Source organism: Neolamprologus multifasciatus, chromosome 5, assembly GCF_963576455.1.
Source record: "Neolamprologus multifasciatus chromosome 5, fNeoMul1.2, whole genome shotgun sequence".
In the NCBI taxonomy this organism is placed as follows: domain Eukaryota; kingdom Metazoa; phylum Chordata; class Actinopteri; order Cichliformes; family Cichlidae; genus Neolamprologus; species Neolamprologus multifasciatus.
In genome coordinates, this window is record NC_140443.1 from 19,579,613 (window position 1) to 19,602,831 (window position 23,219).

General features: G+C 37.3%; 2 protein-coding genes across 2 annotated transcripts in view; both read right to left on the minus strand.

The window, feature by feature from the left end:
* Positions 1-12,691: 12,691 nt before the first annotated feature.
* LOC146518460 (uncharacterized) overlaps positions 12,692-23,219 on the minus strand; it is a 49,524-nt gene continuing 38,996 nt past the window's right edge. Inside the window, exons 7-13 of the mRNA XM_085159199.1 lie at positions 17,244-17,537; positions 16,513-16,806; positions 14,640-14,696; positions 14,407-14,487; positions 14,078-14,182; positions 12,965-13,005; positions 12,692-12,844 (exon numbers count right to left, since the gene is read on the minus strand). Of these exons, the coding sequence (XP_085015325.1) occupies positions 12,707-12,844; positions 12,965-13,005; positions 14,078-14,182; positions 14,407-14,487; positions 14,640-14,696; positions 16,513-16,806; positions 17,244-17,537 (1,010 nt within the window). The 3' untranslated portion in view covers positions 12,692-12,706. The remainder of the gene's footprint in view (positions 12,845-12,964; positions 13,006-14,077; positions 14,183-14,406; positions 14,488-14,639; positions 14,697-16,512; positions 16,807-17,243; positions 17,538-23,219) is intronic.
* On the minus strand, positions 18,181-22,269 carry LOC146518461 (uncharacterized). The gene is made up of 5 exons (XM_085159246.1): positions 19,720-22,269; positions 19,529-19,555; positions 19,074-19,370; positions 18,605-18,886; positions 18,181-18,482 (listed from the first exon to the last, which is right to left on the minus strand). The coding sequence occupies exons 1-5, from the start codon at positions 19,751-19,753 to the stop codon at positions 18,181-18,183; spliced, it is 942 nt and encodes a 313-aa protein (XP_085015372.1). The 5' UTR covers positions 19,754-22,269.

Below are 23,219 nucleotides of genomic sequence, written 5' to 3' on the forward strand. Positions count from 1 at the left end.
ATTTTATTTTATTTTTTACTGTAAAACCCACAAACATGTTTAACGAATCATTTTCATAACTTGAAATGCAAATAGAAATTGTATATTTCTAAAAAATTATGCACAAGTTTTGCAAACAACAAAGTTATATGGTACTATTTACCTAAAAATGCAGCCAAGGCCTCAGGCGTTTTTTATATAACCATTTAAATCTATTTACAGAACAATCAGGTGTGCTGCATGAAATAAGAAGGCACACAAATTATTTGTGCCAGTCCAAGAAAATAGTTTGTGTTCAGTATAGTTTATGTTCAGTCTTAAATTGGTCATGTGATTTTGACGCGTCTTTATCTTTATAGTTTGATCTTGCTTGACCTTGAAAAGGGGTTATCAGTCTCTTTACATTTTCAGTACAACATTGCAGTAAGGGACATAGTTCTTAATAGCTCTTTATTGCATTAATATCACATTTACCTTCGAATCAGTCTATTAATCTTGAATGAGAGGTCAGAGGTCAAATCTGACATGACAATTTAAGTCTTTATACGGTACTTTCTATATGCTGACCATACACACGACACTTGTAAGAATCAAAATTTCCAAGTTATAATCTGTCATTTTTTGACCAATAAATCATTAACTCCACCTTGAACACCTTGAAGTAAGCCAAATTTGAATGGAATGCTAACTCTACACCACTCTGCACCCCTACAAAGTTTTAATAATAACTTAATAAAAAGCACATTTTGATAAACTGCAACAGTAGCTTTCTGGGGATTTTATACTGATGCAAATGTGTGTTACAGTTTTAGTTCCTTGCTTTCAAAAAACAAATAAAAAACGATCTCTGTGCACAACCTTAAAAAGAATGAATCTGTCACAAAAAAACAAACATGCTGGGGCTGATGTAAATATATGAAGTATAGAAATAGAGGCTAGAGAATTTACTTCATCAGTATCTGTACAATAAAATTTTAAACAAATTTTTTTTTACGGTCATGCTTTTAGAGAACATGAACAGAAATAAATTTGCACAATGAGACGGTTTCCCTTTTTAGTATTGAAGTACATCCATATTTTTTTTTTACTTTTTAAAAATTTATATGAATGAAATCACATAAAATACCAGAAAGACAGTGTAGATTTTAACATGGCTTTATTTGTTCTTGTTTTAAAGCCAATGATATTTAAGAAAAATACTTCTTAATTTACAGTTTTGTTTTGTTTATCTGTGTGTGTGTGTGTGTGTGTGTGTGTGTGTGTGTCTACTGTATCCAGAAGAACAAAACATATCCTGTTACAAAAATATCTTGAACATAATACAGACAATGTTTAATGCAGCTGCCATGTATTGGTATAGAAGGACTGTATTTCATGCTGTACCCTCCATGCGCACTAGAAATTCTTGGGTTTACATATATTATCTCCCCTGCAACGTAATACTGTCAGTAATGCATGCAGACATTGCAGGCAATTTTTGCGGCAATTTTTTATTAACATTTTTTATTAACATTGAAGCACATGATGAGGAAATTTTCTCACATGCACATATATTCTTCTCTTAGTCTTTAGTTAGATCTTTGTTTGGTTTTCCTCAGCGCTGTTGTAAATAATTTTTCTTTAATACAAATGTTGGCATAATTAATGTTGTTGGAATGAATGGCTTTACCAAAATTCTCAAATCCTTCAACCTCACTGACTATTGACATATAACTGTGATTGTAATTATTATAAACTGGTTTCAAACCAATAGTCTATTTTATAAGACTGATTAAACTAAAAACTTATTTAGATTTCCTGCTGATTTTCACAAATGTAGTTATTAGAATCTCTAAATTAATGGTTAATCAGTAAAGATCAGCTTAATTGCTTCATTGGTTTTTCTTCTTTTAAAGGTGGTGCCCTTATTAAGATCATTCTAAGGTAGATAAACATAAAGAAAGCTCCAGCACTTTTGCTGGCACTGCCATTGTGAGACACAGTAATGACCGTATATAAAAAGACTCCATAATGTTCTACAGAACACATTATGTAGAACATAGAAATGCTACTTGAATAATACTGCACTGGTAATACAAATCTCTGGGCTGACACCAGAAAGCAAGCCATGCACATACAAAATGTTAAATTGGGTTTAATAATTCTCTATTAATCTTTTGGAAATTATTGTCTTAAGTAGAAATATTATCTAAGTGAGATTCCTAAAAAATAAAAGAAAGAAAAAGTTAAAAAAAAAAATAGAGCAAAAGGTTTTTGCATCTGTGTCTTCTCTGTGGTAAACATATTAAATACTGAGGATGCACTTACACTTACATTCTCAGTGTAAGACTCCTGTCTTTTGAGTTGATTAGACCCTGTGAGTAATACAGAACCAGAGTTACCTTTATTTCACTTTGTATTTCTATGCATAAAAATATAATGTGTATGAAATAGGAAAAGGTCTGAGGACTGTGCTATAAAGCAAAATTATTGGGTTAGCAAGGTAAGCTGAATATAAACAGGAGATTTTAATGTCTTTTGACACCTACATCGCTATGGTAACCTATGCTGAACACATTACTGGTCCACACCAGTATTTGTATGAAATTTTGGCTTTAAATTGGCTGGAAGTGACATATTTTCACTAATCCTTTTTTTAATAGTATCCTATAAATGCAATATAGTTTTACTACAATTTATATATAAACATGTAAAAAACAGCAGTAAATAAAGCCGAGCAAATTACATGCCATATTGTCATGGCATGTATTCATATTCAGATGGTGAAGCAGAAAATATATAACCTTTTTTATGCTTGGTCCTATTCTTTTACCAAACGTTTGCTTTGGCACTCTTTGTAATTGCATCTTCTAGAATTGTCATGGTTAGTGCCGTGCAGCAGGCAGGAGGGAGGATCCAAATGCAGGACTCAGAAACAGAGGGTTAAGCTTAGGGCGCAGCTTTATTGCCAAAAGAGCTCTTCATGGAATTTAACACTTACAAAAAGAAACCAAAACCTAAAACCTAAACTAAACTGGCACTGGAAAATAGACACTAAGGAACATGGGCTTGAAACATGACGGGAGAAACACAGCACAAAGAGAGGGTACGATGTGACAACAAGCAGGGGATGACATAGGACTAAAATACATGACAGAGTAACCAGGAAATGGCAGACAGAAGGGAAACACAGCTGGTACTAACTACACAGACAAGACGGGGAACAGACGCTGAACACAGGACTGTCAAAATAAAACAGGAAGTACATGGAAGAAAGATAAGCTCCACGTTTCTTACCGAGTGTTTAGAGATTGTTTAAATAACTATCAGCGCACCATCAAGGTAGAAAGAGCAAATTATTTCTCCAAAATCATTACTAAGAATTCTGGCAATCCTAAAGTTCTATTCAACACAATCAACTCTGTCCTGCATCCCACCACTTCAGCCATATCTGAGACTGCCTCACACACGTCTGAGGATTTTCAAAAGTTCTTTATTGAAAAAAATGATAATATCAGAGCACATATCCCGCTCTCATCCCAAGACCTTTCTGAACCACCTACATGGTCATTCTTTTTCTCCAAATTTAAACCAGTTTCATTATCCCATCTTACTAATATAATAATGCACATGAAACCAAATATGTGCCCCTTGGATGTGTTACCTACACCATTTCTCAAAGATGTGGTGAAGACAGTCGGCCCTAACATCCTCGTTATTGTAAATGGCAGTATCTCAAATGAAACTGTTCCTCATTTGTTTAAACAAGCTGTTGTCCAGCCGCTTCTAAAAAAAACCTGGTTTGGATCTGTCAGTTCTTGGCAATTTTAGACCAATCTCTAAGCTGCCATTTTTGTCTAAGGTTCTCAAAAACGTTGTCCTCCACCAATTATCCTCATTCTTAGACACACATAATATTCTGGATAAATATCAGTCTGGTCTCAGAGCCTTCCACTGCACAGAGTCTGCTCTATTGAAGGTGTTCAATGATGTGCTTTTAGCTGTTGACTCTGGAAAAAGTACAGTTTTGATTCTTTTAGACCTGAGTGAAGCATTTGACACTGTCGACCACACAATCCTATTAAACCGTCTAAAGACATGTGTTGGGATTCAAGGCTCTGCTCTAAAATGGTTTGCCTCTTACCTGGAGAGCAGATCATACTCTGTGATGCAGGGTAATAAATACTCTTCCCCAGCTTCACTTACTTGTGGAATACCTCAGGGCTCTATTCTGGGCCCTGTCTTATTCTCCTTCTACATGCTCCCTTTAGCAGGCACATGCAGGGGGGGGGCTAGAGGGGCTTGAGCACCCGCCCCTTTCTTGATGGGTGCCGAAAGTGCCCTTTTGTTGAGGCAACTTTTAAAAAAAAAAATTTTTTTTAATGTGTGTGTGCGTGTGGAGTCCTGTCTGTGCCCCTCAACAATAATATTTAACTATTAATCACAGTTTTGCTAAATAAAAGGATCTGGCTTGCATCAGTCACATGATCACATTTAACCAATGATCGCCCTTGACGGCAGAACACGCTGGTTACGAGCCGGGAACGAGCTCACAAAGAGCATGCTCATTTTTTGCGGTCCGGAGCTGTAGGAGAAACACAAATTAACTCAGAGACATAGACTGATGCGACAAAACCAGTAAGTAGGTGTACAGCGTACACTGTAGTGTATAGCATTCAGGAGTATTAGCTTATTATGTACACGTTGGTAAGTTGTCTTGTGGCAACTGACGAACTGAAACAAACGAGCGTGCTGTGTGTGCAACAGCGCGACAAACATTACCTGTCCTTTTATTAACTGCACAAGTAGTGCTGGTCATAGCTGCTGGCTACCTGTGTATGGCTGTCATGGGTCTGTAGCTCTGTCACCGTTTTAGGGAACATATTTAGTTTTAAAGTAAGTTTCTGGGCTTTTCCTGCCTTTCTGGAGGGATTATATTTCACTAAAAAACGATCTAATATGCATGTCCACATAATTATGCATTATTATAATTATAATATATTAAAAAACACATGCTGTATTTTAAAGAACATACATTAAGCAGATTATATTAGATTTATATTTTAAATAAGACAAAATTTGATTTTTACAGCAGTAAAATTATTGTATCTCTACAGTTTAAAAATGTAATAAGCTTTGCCCCTGCACAGAGTGGATAGTGAAACAAATGGAATCATCATAATGACATTATTTCATATTTATTACTTCCCCCTCCTCATTGCTTTATTATTGTAGCTCTAGTAATAAATAATAATGTAAGGATTCTGGATCAGCACCATGATGCCCATAGTCAGTGTTGGGGAGTAACGGAATACATGTACCGCCGTTACGTATTTAAAATACAAAATATGAGTAACTGTATTCCGTTACAGGTACTGTTTAAAAAGGTAGTATTTAGAATACAGTTACTTTGTTGAAATAAATGGATTACACGGCAGTACTTTCCTGTTTCATATTGTCGCGGGTCAGGACTGTTTGGGTTTTGTTTGACAGCTATGTTCTGTTGTTCCAGGCGGCAGCGTTACGGTTGCCATGGTTACAGGGTGACGCTCTCCCTCTCTCTCTGTGTTTCCTGGGTGAGAGAGGCCTTTTTGTTGGTGTTGTGCTAAGCTAATAGGCAGAATGCTACAGGTATAGCTCTAAAGAATGTAGCATCATGGGCAGTGTAGTCCGTGCTGCAGGGAGAATGGACTGCCATACACGTTATGTGTCTGTGAGCGAGGGAGGGAGAAAAAGGAAAAGTACAAGCTGTCATCGAGCAAAAACGGGAGCTGGAAGCATGTAAATATAATAACAACCACTGCAGCCAAGAAGAGTGCTTGACGAGCCCAGTTGTAAGTAAGCTATTAAGACTCGACTGTACACTGTGTTTGTGTTTTCCTCTGAAACAATAAGTTCCGTTGGAGCAGCCTTTCAACGCCTCTCTCTGTCTCTGCTAGCAAAGTTGACCCAGACAACAAAGTAAAGCTAGTTTTCGGCTACGAGCCCACGAACCCACCATATTAGCCAGAGGTCCCTTTACTACGGTTCGGAGCCGCGGACCTTCAGTAACAGGAATAAATCACAGCAATAGTACATTCATGTAGTTGTAAACAGCATGATAATATATTAAGTAATCCAAAGTATTCAGAATACATTACTCTCATTGAGTAAAGTAACGGAATACGTTACAGAATACATTTTGGGGCATGTATTCTGTATTCTGTAATGGAATACATTTTAAAAGTAACCTTCCCAACACTGCCCATAGTATATACAGTATTCTAAAGAAGGTCTAAAATGTCACTGTGTGTGCGTGCATGTGTGTGTTTTATTTAGATGGATTTAAAAAAAAAATATTACTCATGATATAACAATGTCCAGACATGCCTGGTAAGGACATGAGGAGGAAACAGTAGGAGCTGTGTGAGGCTACTAAAGGCAGTGCTATAACATTTTTCTGTCATCATTAAGTGCAAGAGTTGTTAGGTGTGGATAATTAAATTATAGTTTATTGCAATAGCAAGTTGTGCCTTGTTTTCAGATAGACAGCAAGTGGAGAGTGATATATGAAATGATGGGATGGAAGGAAGAAGAGAAGCAAAGAGTGATTCACAGGCAGAGCCTAAATCAGGGGCGATTCTAGGATCAGAGCTTTGGGGGTGCTGAGCACCCAGAGAGCTGCCCATCCAGGCCAGGTAAACTTTACTCGTCATAATGAGACGTCTTCCCTGTCTCTGTCAGTCCCTCCTTAAATGTCTCCAGTTGTCACCAGTTCTCTCTGACTGTCTCCTTGGTGCATTTAAACCCCTGTTCCTCTCTGTCCTCATCGTCTGCTGACTTCATCTCCATTATCAGTCATCATAATTTTACCCTCTCTGTGCAAGTCTGCAAATTTCTTTATTAAATCATAAGATTCTTAAATTCATCAAGTCTCTCTGTGCCTGGGTCCTCGTCACAAAACATGACATCACTGTTTTGTACGTTTTAACACAATTTAATCCCACATTTGTGAAAGAAAAGCAAAACACTTTTTTGAAAAGTCTGTAACAAAACCATCAAATCTGATAAAGGTCATTTAAATGCTGCAAAAGAAGAATGGATTGGAATAAAAAAAACCATATCCTAACCTTAATTACTGCGGGAGAATAATGAATGATGCTCATAGTGAGTAAAAAGTAAACTCAGTGCATTTTTTGGACAGAGATTCACTTTTAATGTGTATGTATAATATAAAATAGATACATAAAAAATACACTCCAAAAATAGAAGAGTCCTTGAAATGTACAAAATATTATTAAAAAATTAGAAAATTGAGAGACCTTGGCCTATGGTACAATGTATACAATATATGAAAAGATCTTTACTGCAGATACTACTATGGCTCTGCAGATTTTTTCTTTTCTTTTAACCTATGTCGCCTCACCTTGAGGTTGGTAAATCTGTCACATTTTGGTGGTCAAGTCTCTGAAGCATCTCTTTCTCAACTGACATCACAGCCAGGTGCTGGAGTCTGCTTTGACCCATGGTCCTTCTCAGCCAGGTATGGAGCTGACTCAAGACACTAAAAGACCTCTCACAGCTACAGCTGCTAACTGGGTTTGTTAGGGCAACCTGAATAACAGTTTTCAGTTTGGGGAAGATCTGATTATCCAGAAGATTGTACAATGTTAACATATCTGGAATGGCACCAGCCTCACTCTTGAGCTTCAAAAAGTTTTTGGCAACCCGACTTCCTCTGACTGAAGCTCAATATGGTAATGCAGTCCAGGGCTGACAACCCAGTTTGTTTAGCAGATTCTGTATAGCAGCTTTAATATAGGGAGAACACAACTTCCAGATTGTATGAGTAAAATTAGTTGTTGTTTTTTTTATTTGCCAGTTTAACAGTTTCTGTCTTGCCTGTTAGTACTCCCTGCCTGTTTCCTTACCTGGTTCTTCCTGATCTTGTACTTTCTCCTCATGTTCTCCTCTTTCCTCTCTCCCTCTTTGGACTGACAATCATACACAAATAGATTGTATTCAATTAGATTAAAAAAAAATACTATTAAGATCACTAATAAAAAAAAGTCCTCTCTCAGTGTACTTTCAACCAAAACGCAAATAACCAAACCACATGCACATCTAATAAAGGATACAAATATTGAAACACTGATCCAACATTATTCTTTATTGATGGATCATTTGATTTTACACTTTTACCTAAGTGTGGCTCCTTCTTTTGAAAAAACTTCCTCATATCCATTATGAACCTGGCTGCCTCTTTGTACTGCATCCAGTCAGTTAGCTAGTTAGTAACTTGGGTTCAATATCGGCACATGCACATATGACAAAATAACCAGTTTCTCTCATTACATTTCAAACAGGACAGTGGTAACAACAGCAGGCTAGATAATGTTAAGTTTTAGATTTTAAATAGGCTATATAAATTTCAATGGGCGCAACGGGACGGTCAAATATCACTGATTTTACTACAGAGCAGGACGGATTGTAGGGTAGCAAACATCGTCGGAAAAGACATTTTCAACCCTGCAGGTTACCTGGTGTAATGTTTTTCGGCTAAAAAGAAACATGGTCTGACTCCTACCTAACTATATAAAGAGTAACTGAAGGTTAAATGCAGCTAATATGTCCTGTTTTAAGCCAGGCACTTCCCCCTCCGCTCCGCTGCGTAACAGCCACTATCGCTCTGGCAGCAGTGGCGCTGCAGAGCAGGGGAGAGCCGAGCTGGAACAAACCATTTTGGGAGGGGGGGGGGGGGGTGGTTATCTAAACTTTTGCTGTTAAATGTTCCATCTCAATTAAGTACTGTATATTTTTTATATTTTTAATAGTGTGTCACACAAACAACAAATATTGTCAAAAAAAAGTAAGAAATCTTTGGGGGTGCTTTGATTCATTTTGGGGGTGCTGAAGGACCCCCAAAAATGGGCTAAAATCGCCCCTGGCCTAAATTATTTCTCACAGTTTTTTGTTGCCTTATGGTTCCAAGCGCTGTCACCAATCTTTGCATTTTGTTATTATCTCATGACAGTTGTTTAATTAGCTACCATCTCTCCTATGGACTTTTTAATGTCTACAGTCTCAGATCAACACAGCCCTGCCCTCCAGCACTATCCACAGCAACCCCTCTACAGCAACATTGTACCCATCAGGTAAAACATCGGCTACGTTTGCTTTGCCTTGTTGCCCATATTAGATTCTTGATGAATGTGTGTTGTTGTTATTCAGCCTGGTTCAATGTGCCCCTTTTTAACTTTGAGCACCCGCCCCTTTAAACCTCTCTGCACGGCCCTGCCCTTTAGGCTCCATTTTTTAGAAACACCAGATCTATCACTCTTGTGCAGATGATACACAGTTCTACCTCTCTCTAAAACCAGGTGCCGATAGTACACTGCAGAAAGTCTCAGTGTATGTCTTAGCAACATATATTGCTGGATGTCTCTGAACTTTCTCAAACTAAATCACGACAAAACCGACATTATAATTTTCGGTTCCATTATCAGCTAATGTACAACCCCATGTAAAAAATCTTGGTTTCATTTTTGATTCTACCCTCGAGCTGGACAAACAAATAAATTCAGTTGTTCGTGGCAATTTTTTCCAACTCAGGAGCATTTCTAAACTCAAAAATATCCTGTCATCTAAAGACCTGGAAACCCTTATCCATGCCTGCATATCATCACGTCTTGACTATTGTAACTCTCTCTACTTAGGCATCTGTCACTCCAGCCTGTCCCGCCTGCAACTTGTTCAAAATACAGCCGCAAGGCTCCTGACGGGTAACAAAAAAAGAGAGAGTATTACTCCAGTACTCGCATCTCTACATTGGCTGCCAGTTACATATAGAATTGATTTTAAGATTTTATTATTTGTTTTTAAAGCTCTCCATGGTTTGGCTCCAGGTTACATTTCAGATCTTCTTAGCCTGCATTTACCCACTCGAACTCTGCGCTCCTCCAGTAAGATGCTGTTATTAGTTCCACGCTCCCAGTTCAAATCTAGAAGTGACAGGGTTTTCTCCATTGCTGCCCCAAAACTCTGGAACAGTCTTCCCCCTTTCATAAAATCCTCTTCATCCTTGGAAGTCTTCAAATCAAACTGAAGACCAACCTATTTTCCAAGGCTTCCGGATCTCTCTGACATCTCTTTTATTCTGTTCTAACTATTCTGGTCTTTTATCTCATTGGATGATGTTTGCATGTGTATACACGTATACATGTATTTTATGTTCACATATGTGTGCTTGTGTGTGAATGTGTACATTTTTGTATATGTAGTTGCATATTTGCGTGTACACATATACTTTTTACAAACATATACAGTGGGGCAAAAAAGTATTTAGTCAGCCACCGATTGTGCAAGTTCCCCCACTTAAAATGATGACAGAGGTCAGTAATTTGCACCAGAGGTACACTTCAACTGTGAGAGACAGAATGTGAAAAAAAAATCCATGAATTCACATGGTAGGATTTGTAAAGAATTTATTCGTAAATCAGGGTGGAAAATAAGTATTTGGTCACCTCAAACAAGGAAAATCCCTGGCTCTCACAGACCTGTAACGTCTTCTGTAAGAAGCTTTTCTGTCCCCCACTCGTTACCTGTATGAATGGCACCTGTTTGACCTCATCATCTGTATAAAAGACACCTGTCCACAGCCTCAACCAGTCAGACTCCAAACTCCGCCATGGCCAAGACCAAAGAGCTTTCGAAGGACACCAGGAAAAGAATTGTAGACCTGCACCAGACTGGGAAGAGTGAATCTACAATAGGCAAGCAGCTTGGTGTGAAAAAATCAACTGTGGGAGCAATCATCAGAAAATGGAAGACATACAAGACCACTGATAATCTCCCTCGATCTGGGGCTCCACGCAAGATCTCATCCCGTGGGGTCAAAATGATCATGAGAACGGTGAGCAAAGATCCCAGAACCACACGGGGGGACCTGGTGAATGACCTGCAGAGAGCTGGGACCAAAGTAACAAAGGTCACCATCAGTAACACACTACAACGGCAGGGAATCAAATCCCGCAGTGCCAGACGTGTTCCGCTGCTGAAGCCAGTGCATGTCCAGGCCCGTCTGAAGTTTGCCAGAGAGCACATGGATGATACAGCAGAGGATTGGGAGAATGTCATGTGGTCAGATGAAACCAAAGTAGAACTTTTTGGTATAAACTCAACTCGTCGTGTTTGGAGGAAGAAGAATACTGAGTTGCATCCCAAGAACACCATACCTACTGTGAAGCATGGGGGTGGAAACATCATGCTATGGGGCTGTTTTTCTGCCAAGGGGACAGGACGACTGATCCGTGTTAAGGACAGAATGAATGGGGCCAAGTATCGTGAGATTTTGAGCCAAAACCTCCTTCCATCAGTGAGAACTTTGAAGATGAAACGAGGCTGGGTCTTCCAACATGACAATGATCCAAAACACACCGCCCGGGCAACAAAGGAGTGGCTCCGTAAGAAGCATTTGAAAGTCCTGGAGTGAGTCTCCAGACCTCAACCCCATAGAAAATCTGTGGCGGGAGTTGAAAGTCCGTGTTGCTCGGCGACAGCCCCAAAACATCACTGCTCTTGAGAAGATCTGCATGGAGGAATGGGCCAAAATACCAGCTACTGTGTGTGCAAACCTGGTAAAGACCTATAGTAAACATTTGACCTCTGTTATTGCCAACAAAGGTTATGTTACAAAGTATTGAGTTGTATTTTTGTTATTGACCAAATACTTATTTCCACCCTGATTTACGAATAAATTCTTTACAAATCCTACCATGTGAATTCATGGATTTTTTTTTTTCACATTCTGTCTCTCACAGTTGAAGTGTACCTCTGGTGCAAATTACTGACCTCTGTCATCATTTTAAGTGGGGGAACTTGCACAATCGGTGGCTGACTAAATACTTTTTTGCCCCACTGTATAGATGTCTTACAATGTTTCTATAGTGTTTTCATTCATTGATGTCTTTTAAATGTGCTATATAAATAAAAATGACTTGACTCGACAGACACAGAGACCCAGACTAGACACTGAACAGAAAGAACACAGAGTACAGAGACAGGAGCGACAAGAGACACGACTGACTGAGGAACAAGAAGACAAACATAAGGACAGAACTAAACCTACACTAAACATAGGGGCACCAGAACTAAACCTAAGAACTAGAATTAACAGAGCAAAGAAGGACTTGAGCGCTAGGAATAAAAAACAGAAACCAAAACACTAGTAATCATAAACCTTGATGAAATCAGACCACAGGGGCACTGACATAGAACCGTGACAAGAATACAGATTAGAAAAGTGATCAGTTACATTTGTAGATTGTCACCATATCTATTTGATAAATAAAATGAATGTCACTTTGATTTAGTGACAAACTACAGTAATTCCCATGTCTGCTTTATTGTTTAGGATCATGCAGTCTAACCTTTTAGAGCTTTTCCATATAGCTGTTACATAAACACCAGCACCAAGAGTACACTGAATAGTAATACAAATAGATTAACATGTTTATTTTAGTGCTCCATGCGCTTGTGATGATCTTGTGAATGGTTGTCATGATGACAATAACCATTGTCATGACACCTGTTATCTCCAGCTGGGGTTTTAGAATGTTTTAAGTCCACTAATGCAAATAAAGTCTGGCTATGTTGATCTTGGTTTGTAGTATACCCCTCTGATGTTCATACAATAAGATGGTTTTGTTGTTTAAATGCTTTGTTCATTCAATTATATCATTTTGGTTCCTCATCAAAATAATCTTAATTGTTACACAACTGTAACAAACCTCAGACCAAAATTAAAAAAGGAAACCTGTGAGCATAAAAGCAGCAACTCACCGTTAGGTGGGTCATCAACAGGGACTAAACTGGTCATACTGTAGACTTCAGAATCATTTGGAGACATCTTGTTTGATAACAGAAGAAATGGAGAAGAGGAGAAGTCATGAATGACTTGCAATTAAGTACATGAATTATTAGTAGATACAAGGAATTTTATTACAACAAAAATAAGAAAGAAAAGTACCCATCCTCCTCGGTCAGTTTTTTTTGCGCTTGAAAAATTACCTACAACAAAAGGCAAAACAAAGTCAGCATATAAAACTACCATACAAAAAAAACAACAACACTCAAGGACATCGTGGTCTGCAGCACGGCTGTGAGGGAGGCAGTCGCACCTGGATGGCATATGTTATCACGCCTCGCCAGCTTTAAAGTCTTTATTGGGTCCTGAGTTTGTGTTGTTGTTTTGATGTGTTCGGCTGCGAGCTGAAAAGCTGCAGCTGTGTGTGTGTGTGTGTATATATATATATTATATATAAAGTACAGCAACCATTAGTAAAGTGTATGCTGAAAAGCATGGAAACGTGGCTGGGTCTGCCGTGGATTTATTACACACATAATACCAGAGGTGATTAGATATTTAATTAATTTAAGTCATTGAGGATGTGACAGTGTTGTTACATCAGAGCAAAAAAGACAAGCATTAATTCTCAAATAATTGTCAGTTAATACATGCTAAAGTAAAGTGATCTCTCTGATCTGTCATTAAGCTTCTCACATACTTGTTTGCATCCATCCAAACAGGTTTAAAAAAAAAACAACTGCCATTTTGTGGCAGCTGCTGTCTATTCACTTATAAATCAGAATGATACTTGATACCAGACCTACTCAAATCTATATGGGAATGGGCATTCTCATGCGTGTGTGATAGAGGTGGGCAGATTGAGTTAAATATCAATGATATACTAACACAGTTGGATCAATACGTGTTTCTATCCAGAATGTATGCACTCCACTGAACTGTGTTAAATCAATTTTTCTTTTTTTTAAAAGAAAACTGAAAAAACATACACGTTGAAAAATATGCAAACTTTTTTCTGTTGACTGTCAAGTCAATTCTTTTTACCCTATGTTGGGCGAGTTAATATATTCACTGGTGTGTTGAAGCAGTGAGGTACAGTGTTGGTGCCGAGCAGCTGGAACATAATGCTGAGTCTTAAGGAGGAATAAGAAAATTGTGGTAAAGCGTGTAAGTATGTAAGAGAAGTAAAAGATATGGAGGTAAGAAATCAGTCGGTTTATGAACAGAATGGTGGTGGAGCTGGTCGGTCGATTTTGTGTATAAACTTATCCTTACCATTTCTTCTTTTCACGCAGACAAGAGCCATTCCCAGTGAGATGATGCCCACGATTACACCAAAACCAGTTGCAACTACAGGTAGAAGTTTATGAGCAGAAGGTACTAGAAAAGCACAGACCACAAACAAGTGTCAGTCTTACTTCCAGTTTTGGTGAAAGTAAAGAAGAAAGACATCTACTGTTAAAATCCAACAAATTTCTTATTTTACGGTCTTGAGAGCAGCAAAGTATGTTGAATGGCATGTAGGCAAAGAACAAACTTCACTGATATGCAAAGCAAAACCCTCCTAGTATGATGAATACACAATTTAAGGAAATTTCGCTAACCTGAAGATGTCCTTGGTGTGGTCACAGAAGAAGTCGTCCCTGTAGTGCTGAGCTTTGTAGAAATTGGGTCTACTGAAATGTCTACGGTTAAAAACCAACAAATCTCTTATTTTACGGTCCTGAGAACAGCAAAGTATGTTGAATGACATGTAGGCAAAGAACAAACTTCACTGATATGCAAAGCAAAATCCTCTTAGTATGATGAATATGCAATTTAAGGAAATTTTGCTAACCTGAAGATGTCCTTGGTGTGGTCACAGAAGAAGTCGTCCCCACTGAAACGAATATCTCTAGATGTCAAAAAACACCACAGCAGTTGACCTGGGCATTTTTATTTACTTATAAAAATCTTAACAATAATTGTGTTTTTCCTGATTGTGTGACTTGTAAAGTCCATAGATGGGGGAGGAGCAAAGGTCAAAGTGTTTTATCAGCTGCAATAAAAGAAGATTGTGTAGTGATTGTTTCATTATTTAAGTTTCTTGTGGATTCACCACAAAAGGCATTTTTCTTCCACTACTGCAATACTGCCATACAACAGCCCAGTGGCAATGTTTTACAATTATTCCTACAACACTTAAACAATGTTGTAGGGCTTTAATACTGATTGAGTGATTCAAATACTTTGATTATAAAAAACTCTCGACACAGCCTTTGCTTCGATGCTTCCTTTAACACGCGGCTCTGTAATGCTCCGATGTATTGTGTGTGTGAAACGATGTAAACGCACCTAGAACAAGACCTGCAGCAGTGTGTGAATAAAAGGTTTGACAACATTGATCCCACACACACTGATAACACAATAGCAACAGTGATGATAGAGCTGACACAGTTTAACATGCAGCCGGAGTTTGTTTATGCGCAAGAGCAAAGAAGTGGAGGCGTTACCGAGACTATGAGGTCAAGGTGAGTGAAACAGAATGTGTTTCTAATTTCAAAACAGCAGCGATGTTCCTGTAATCACCATTAAAACCTTTACTTTAGCGTGAGCACCTGATCAACAAACTCTGGCGTGAAGCAAAGCAAACTCTTCAGCTGCTCTATCCACCTCTATTTGTTTTAAACAGAGAAAAAAAAATCTGCAGTAAGCCTTCAGAAGTACTATTAAAATATGCAGATTGTCTGTTAACTGAGTCTGAGACCAGACTGGTTAAATCATACAGCTTGCTGAAGGCTGACGGTAGCAGTCTTATTTTACATGGAAGTGGTATCTGCAGCAAACAGGGGCTAAACCGTATTAACTTGAAGACTCTTGTAACATTTTCACACTGAAAGTGAAATCATATCAGATAATGTGCTAATTAAACTGCATTAATATTTAAAAATATAGGAATAAAAACTTTTTTAACAACCTAATAAAAATATAAATGGGCATTTAAACTCTGATCCACTGACCTGAGAGCTATTAGGTTGGACACTAAAATATTATTAATATTAATTATTAACATTTAGACCATCGTATCATCTGTTTTGTGCCGTAGTTTAGATTACACATATATCTTGTTTTGTTTTATTGGACCTTTGACTATATTTTAAACTATTTATACTTTTTTAAATTTAAGATAAAGCTTTTAAAATACATTTTATATAAATACACACTCACACACACACACACAAATATATATATATATATATATATATATATATATATATATATATATATATATATATATATATATATATATATATATAAAATTTACATATAATTTTAAATAAAAATTTTTTTGACAGATCTTATGTCTTATATGCAATAAACTTTATAATTTCTAAAATGGAAGCTCACTCAATTACTAAAATAATCGGTAGCTGAAGCCCTATGATATTGTTTTGCTGTCATCTGATGTCAGTGCATAACACATAATGCTCTGTAAATACATCCATCAATACTCAGAATTCTGCTCCCTGGACGGAGTTAAATAAATTCAAGATATAGGCAGTTTATTTAAGGATGGAAAAATGTATCACCTCTTAATATATGGTACATTACATTACATTATTAAAAGTAAACAGAACCTTATAAACATCAGGCTTTAGCTTCCCTTTTTGGTTCGTAGAAATAAATGCACATCCTGTAATGAGGTACAATATTACTTCACTATCACTTACTTTGTATGTTAATGAAGGATATGTTGCTGTGAGGAGACTGGTATTGTCCCCCTTTATGCTGTGACAAGTAAAAACATGTCACTTCCACCTCAGCAGCTGAACTCTGCTGTGCCATAGAGAGGAGCTCAGTTCGTGTAAGTGTCTGCAGACAGGAGATGGACGTAGATTGTCTTCTTCTCATAAAGTACAAAAAACACTGAGTCACAGAAACAGATGGTGGAGTCTGACATTTCACTGTGACTGAGTCTGTTTCTGTGATCATCATTAGATTCATTGTCAGTTCAGGCCGAGGTGCTAAAAAATGTAAAGATTTCTCAAGTTAATTAAATAAATGTTTCATTTATTTGAAAATAAAACCTAATAAGAGAAATATATGTATCTTATGCACATTTACATTTTCCTCACACCAAACAACCGACAAGTTGAGAGAAGTTGTTTTTTCTACTGATACTGTTGCCAGACATCCTCATATTAGTTAACTGCATTAGTATTGACTCACTTTGTATAATAGCTGTAATTTCTGACATGTTACTCAATGGAAAATTTGTTTTAAATTGACTCTTAAATTCAAAGAAATTGCAGTTTATTTAAGAATGTAACATCAGTTACATGTAAATGAAAAACTTTATAAAAATCAGTTTTTAGTTTCATTCTTTGGTTTATAAATGCTAAAAATGTATGCACATACTGTACAGAGGTATACTGTAGAGCAGCATGTTATGATCACTTACTTTGTATGCTGATGGAGGACGTGTTACTATGCAGAGACTTATGTGGTCCTCCTTTATGTTTTAATGTGTAAAAACATGTCACTTCCACCTCAGCAGGTGAACTCTGCTCTGCCATAGAGAGGAGCTCAGTTGCTGTCAGTGTCTGCTGACAGGAGATGGACGTAGATTTTCGTCCTCTCATTAAGTACAGAAAACACTGAGACACAGAAACAGATGATGGAGTCTGACAGTTCACTGTGACTGAGTCTGTTTCTGTGATCATCATTGGATTCACTGTCAGTTCAGGCCGAGGAGCTAAAAAAGGTAAAGATTCTTTTTCGTTAAATAAGCAAATGTTTCATTTACTTAAAAATAAAATATATTAATAGAAACTGATCTGAGAGTTTTACTTTTTAAAATGATCAAGTCTGATACACATGAAAAAGTTCTTCCCACAACCCTTAAGTTGAGAGCAGCTTTGTTTTTGTACTGATACTGTAGACAAACATCCTCACATTAGTGCACTTCAGCAGAATTTACTCACATTGTATGTTGATGGGTGACATGTTACTCTCTGGAGATTTCTGTATATTAAGGTAATAACAGGTCATTTCAAGTATAACAGGTGAACTTTGACGTGTCCATGACAGAAATTCAGACCCTGTCAGAGTTTGCAGACAAGGAGCTGCTTTATCAGGTTTATGTCCTGAAATGATGAAATAACACTGAGACACAGAAACAGATAATGGAGTCTGACAGTTCACTGTGACTGAGTCTGTCTCTATGAACATCTGTGGATTCACTGTCAGTTCAGGCCGAGGATCTAAAAAATGTAAACATTTGTTGAGTTAAATAAGCAAATGTTTATTTTCTTTAAAATAAAATCTAATAATAGAAACTGTTCTGAGAGGTTTTTTTCTGATGCACATGAAAATTTTCCTCTTCACTCACAGCATGATCACTTACTTTGTATGCTGATGAAATATCTGTTGCTGTGAGGAGACTGGTATTGTCCTCCTTTATGCTCTGTGCTGTAAAAACATGTCACTTCCACCTCAGCAGGTGAACTCTGCTGTGCCAAAGAGAGGAGCTCAGTTGCTGTAAGTGTCTGCTGACAGGAGATGGACATAGATTTTCTTCCTCTCATAAAGTACAAAAAACACTGAGTCACAGAAACAGATGATGGAGTCTGACAGTTCACTGAGACTGAGTCTGTCTTTGTGATCTTCTGTGGGTTCACTGTCAGTTCGGGTCGAGGAGCTAAAAATGTAAAAGTTTGTTGAGTTAAAAGAGAAAACATTACATTTCTTTGAAAATAAAATAAAATCTGATGCACATTTAAACCTCATATTACTGCGTTCATTGCAGTAGCATTTACTCACTTTGTATTGTGACTGGTGACATGTTACTCACTGGAGATTTACATATATAAATGTAATAACAGGTCATTTCAACTGTTACAGGTGAACTCTGACGTGTCCATGACAGAAATTCAGACCCTGTCAGAGTTCGCAGACAAGGAGCTGTTCTGGCAATTTCATTCCCTGCAATGATGAAATAACACTGAGACACAGAAGCAGACGATGGAGTCTGACAGTTCACTGTGACTGAGTCTGTCTCTGTGATCTTCTGTGGGTTTACTGTCAGTTTAGGTGGACGGAGATCTGAAAAATTCAGGTACATGTTAGATTAATTAAGTACATTCGCATCTATATTATATATTTTATATTGTAGATTTATAATAATTACATTTAGATTCATAATTATTGCAAGTTCTGAGATAATAACTAATCAACCCCATAATTACTATTGAAACATATTATAAACTGTTCATGTACTTTTGTCACTCACTGTTTATGTTGATGGTGGATGGCTCGCTGCAAGGAGATGTATGTTTAAAAGTATTAATTTGTACAGTGTAAGAACATCTCACTTCAACCGCAGCAGGTAAACTCTTATGTGCGATCTTTAGTAGCTCAGTCGCTGTCAGTGTCTGCACACAGGAGGAACCTTTGGACAGTTTTTGGCTTGCAATGTAGAAATCACACTGAGACACAGAAACAGATGATGGAGTCTGACAGCTCAGTGTGACTGAGTCCGTCTCTGTGATCGCAGGTGGATTCACAGTCAGTTCAGGTGGAAGACTGGCTGAAATTACATTTACACAGATGCTATGTTAAATAGTTTACATACGCACAAAAAGTATTCATGATGAGTAAAGCTGAGTTACTGTAGAGAAGCTCTAGAGACAAAACAGTAAAATTAATAAACCCATACAGTGATAAACACATGAAACTACGACTGACCTTGTGCTTTAATTTCATGAAAGGAATCTGAAGAAGGAAAGAAGAAAATACAAAATAGAATCAACAATAAAAACATTCAAAATGTAAACTTGTGTTAGAGGTAAACATGCTAACACCAAACAGTAATAATAGGTGAGACTATATTTAGTAATAGCTGACATGAACAATGAATTATAAGAAGTTTAACTTACACAAGAGAACGACTAGCAGCAGGAGATCAGCCATGATTAAAAGAACAATGTGAACGTGCAGAACAGACTACAACAGTCTGTCTGACTGCTCTGACTCTCATGTGCATTAAATGTTAATTTTAGAACTTGTTTTCAGGAAAACCACAGTTTTCAAAGTGTCACACTAACTGGCCGCAGTAAGACACACGCCACATACTGAGAACCTGCAATGATACACTTTTTAAACCCTCACTTCCTTTCAAGTAAAAATGCATTTTAGCATACAGTATAGCTACAGCTAGAGTTCATATAAACTATACAGCAGAGGTCTCATTACCACAAACTATGAATGCCTATGCCATATTCTTTCTTGCAAGGCATTGCAACAACCTCAATATATGAGAATAAATGGACAAACAGAATTATAAATAACTTGTCTAAAATGAGACCATATAAAGTAAAAGAGGTTTGACTTCAAGGACAGATGTTTCTCCTAACTGCTGTTAAAATCTCCTCATTGTGATGTTCAGCCAATCAGAAGAAAGTTTGTTTTAAAGGAAGCTAGCACAGGCTGTGGGTGAAGCAAGGCTTTTGTAGGGGACAACACAAGACAAGACACATATATACACAAATAGGCGAGTGAACACGGGTAAAAGCAAACTAAAGTGAAACTAATGAGAGCAGAGAAGCAAATTACAGAGCTGGAAGTCAAATGAAAGCAAGGAGTATAAGAAAACTAACCTTCCAAATAAAACAGGAAAAAGACAAAAGATAAACAACAACGCACACTAATTTTTTTCTTTGTCTGTTTCCTAAATGCTGGATACTTTTTTGTAATCAAAAGCTCAGAGAGACACAGAAACCAAATAGACCTGCTGTAGCACACTTTTTGAAACCCTCAACACATATAATGATGATATTGTTAAGTTAAATGGAAATCTGGACACAAGCACAGAGGTGATCTTAAAAGGAAGGAACTTATTCAGTTGGTGAGCAGCAGTCTTTTCCTCAGAAATATGTTGGTGGAAGCTAAATTATATATTATAAATGAGCTGTTCTCTCTCTCATGTGTTTCCAGACAAAATCAAAAGTAATTCTGAAATAATTGTCTCTAAAGACCTGCTATTCTCCTTTTTAACAGCTTGCCAAAAGATGTATGACATTTTATTCTTAAATAACACAAAATCTCCAGTGTTAAATTGACACGAGAAACTGTCTATATGAATCCACTCTTTTGAGTGTTAAATGAACATTTTTGACAGTGTTATATTTCTAACAGTAACCTAGTCAGTGTTAAAGATTAACAATGGCTAACATTAGCAGTGTTGATCCTCTAACACCGTAAAGTTACTATCATGTTTAGTTATTTTCCAGTGTTAGAAAATTTGTTCCCGTAAAAGGGTCCAGGCGATTAGTTAAAGTAACAAAAAGTGTCCAGGTCAGAAAAAGGAGACAGGGAGGCAAAAGGGGTTAAATTAAAGAGTTTTATTAAAGTTTCTATTAATAGGTCAACTAAAAGAGACGGACAAGCTGTTATCACCATATAAAGAAACAAAACAAAACTCAAGCGTTGGTCAGTAAACTGAAAAGTAAGTAAAGAGGATTAGTTGCCAAACACACTCCTCTCCACCGAGTAGGAGCAGAACACACAGCTCACTAGCTGCAAATCAACAAGGATCTGGCCCTAGAGCTGCTGCTCATCGTCTTCTTCTATTTTAATGGCAGCTTGCATCCATAGAAGTTGCATTACTGCCATCCTCTGGTGTTACTTAGACTGCATCTAGCTCTTTAAATCCTCTTAAATAATCCCGTACTTCTCAGAATCCAAAGAACCACTTCTTTCCTTTCATGACATCCTAGCCATTCAACCACCTTTTCAAACCTGAGTTCCTCCCTCATTCCAGTTTCTACCCTCATCATTCTCCTATAGTTACCATACCTCCTGCAGTTAATAAAAACATGCTCAATTGTTTCCATAACACCACACCAATTACACAGCCCCTTTAAATGTTTCCCCATCCTAAAAAGAGTGTCATTCAGGTAACAATGCCCTGTTCTTGTTCTACATATAACAGTCTTCTCCCTCCTATTCAGTCCTCTATTTCTTTTACTTCTACTGTATTTTGTACCCTATACAATTGTCTCCCTCTAGTTTCATTATCCCACACATTTTTCCATAACTTCTTACTTTCACTCCAAACTATGCACTTTCCTTCAGATTTAGATAATGGTATCTGTAGCTCTGCGTCTACTCTTTTAATAACTCCCTTAGCCATTCTGTCTGCTTTTTCTGGCCCTAGAGCTCACCTTTCTCTGGCCTTTAATACCTTTAATTGCTGATGGGAGTCAGCTGTGCAAAAGAAAAAGGTGGCACCTAAGGTAGGAGGGATGGTAGGACACACCCACGCAGGTAACTTCAGGAGAAGGCCCAGCTCATCAGGAGAAGGCCCAAAGGGCAGCTCATCTCTGTGATGCTTATCAGAATAAATCTGTGGGTATTTTGTGATCAATATCTAAGACAAATCAATAGAGTTAAATTATTGACTTCTCAGAATCACACAGATGACAGCAAAAAGTTAACCAAACCTGTCAAAACAATAAACTGCATCTTCCTGTAGAAAACATTTTACTTGTAATGAAAGTTTTTAAAACTCAGTTGTTATTATTATTATTATTATTATTATTATTATTATTATTATTATTATTATTGGTAATTTCTGTGTTTAACTAAAAAACTAATTCAGAAGTGAAAAAGCTTCATTAATATTGATTTTCTTTTAAGATATGATAGGACAAGAGTGACAGTCATTTACATTGTACAGTAATGGAGGTTAGGTTACTGTAGATGAAGAATACCTTGATCAATTCTGTCCCCAGGAATGAAGGGTGTTAAATCTGTGGTTCTTAATCCAACCTTTAGATCAACAAAAACTGACATATTACAGCACAAAACGTCTGTTATTAAGGTAGTGTATCAGTATATAATAATATGGAAAAGAATAAAAAGACATTTGTACTGTAATGGTCAACATGCTACTGTAAATAACATTCAGGCACAGAAACAGATGAAGGAGTCTCACAGCTAACTGTGACTGAGTCTGTCTCTGTGATCACTGGTGGATTAATGATGAGTTTACATGGAAGAGGCGCTGAAGAGTTGAAACATTAACAGCAGTTAGGATCACATCTGTGCCTGACCAACATACTGAAAGCATGCTTTGCTTTCACACATTAAGATAATATCAGTACTTTGTGGTATAGCCGCACACTCACTTTTGATGATGATGGAGGAAGAGTCACTGTACAAAGAATTTGACCCTCCCGTCTGGGGCGTGTAAGAACAATTCACTCTCCATGTGGTCTGAGACCGGCCATCTCCAGAAGTTTAGTTGCTGTCTGGTGTGTCAGACAGAAGAACTTTTCTTTTAACATATGTGTCTGAAATAGGTATAGAGTGGTTTTACTGCATATTGTAATATTGTTGTCTGCACACATGGAGACTGGTATATAAAAAGGTACAA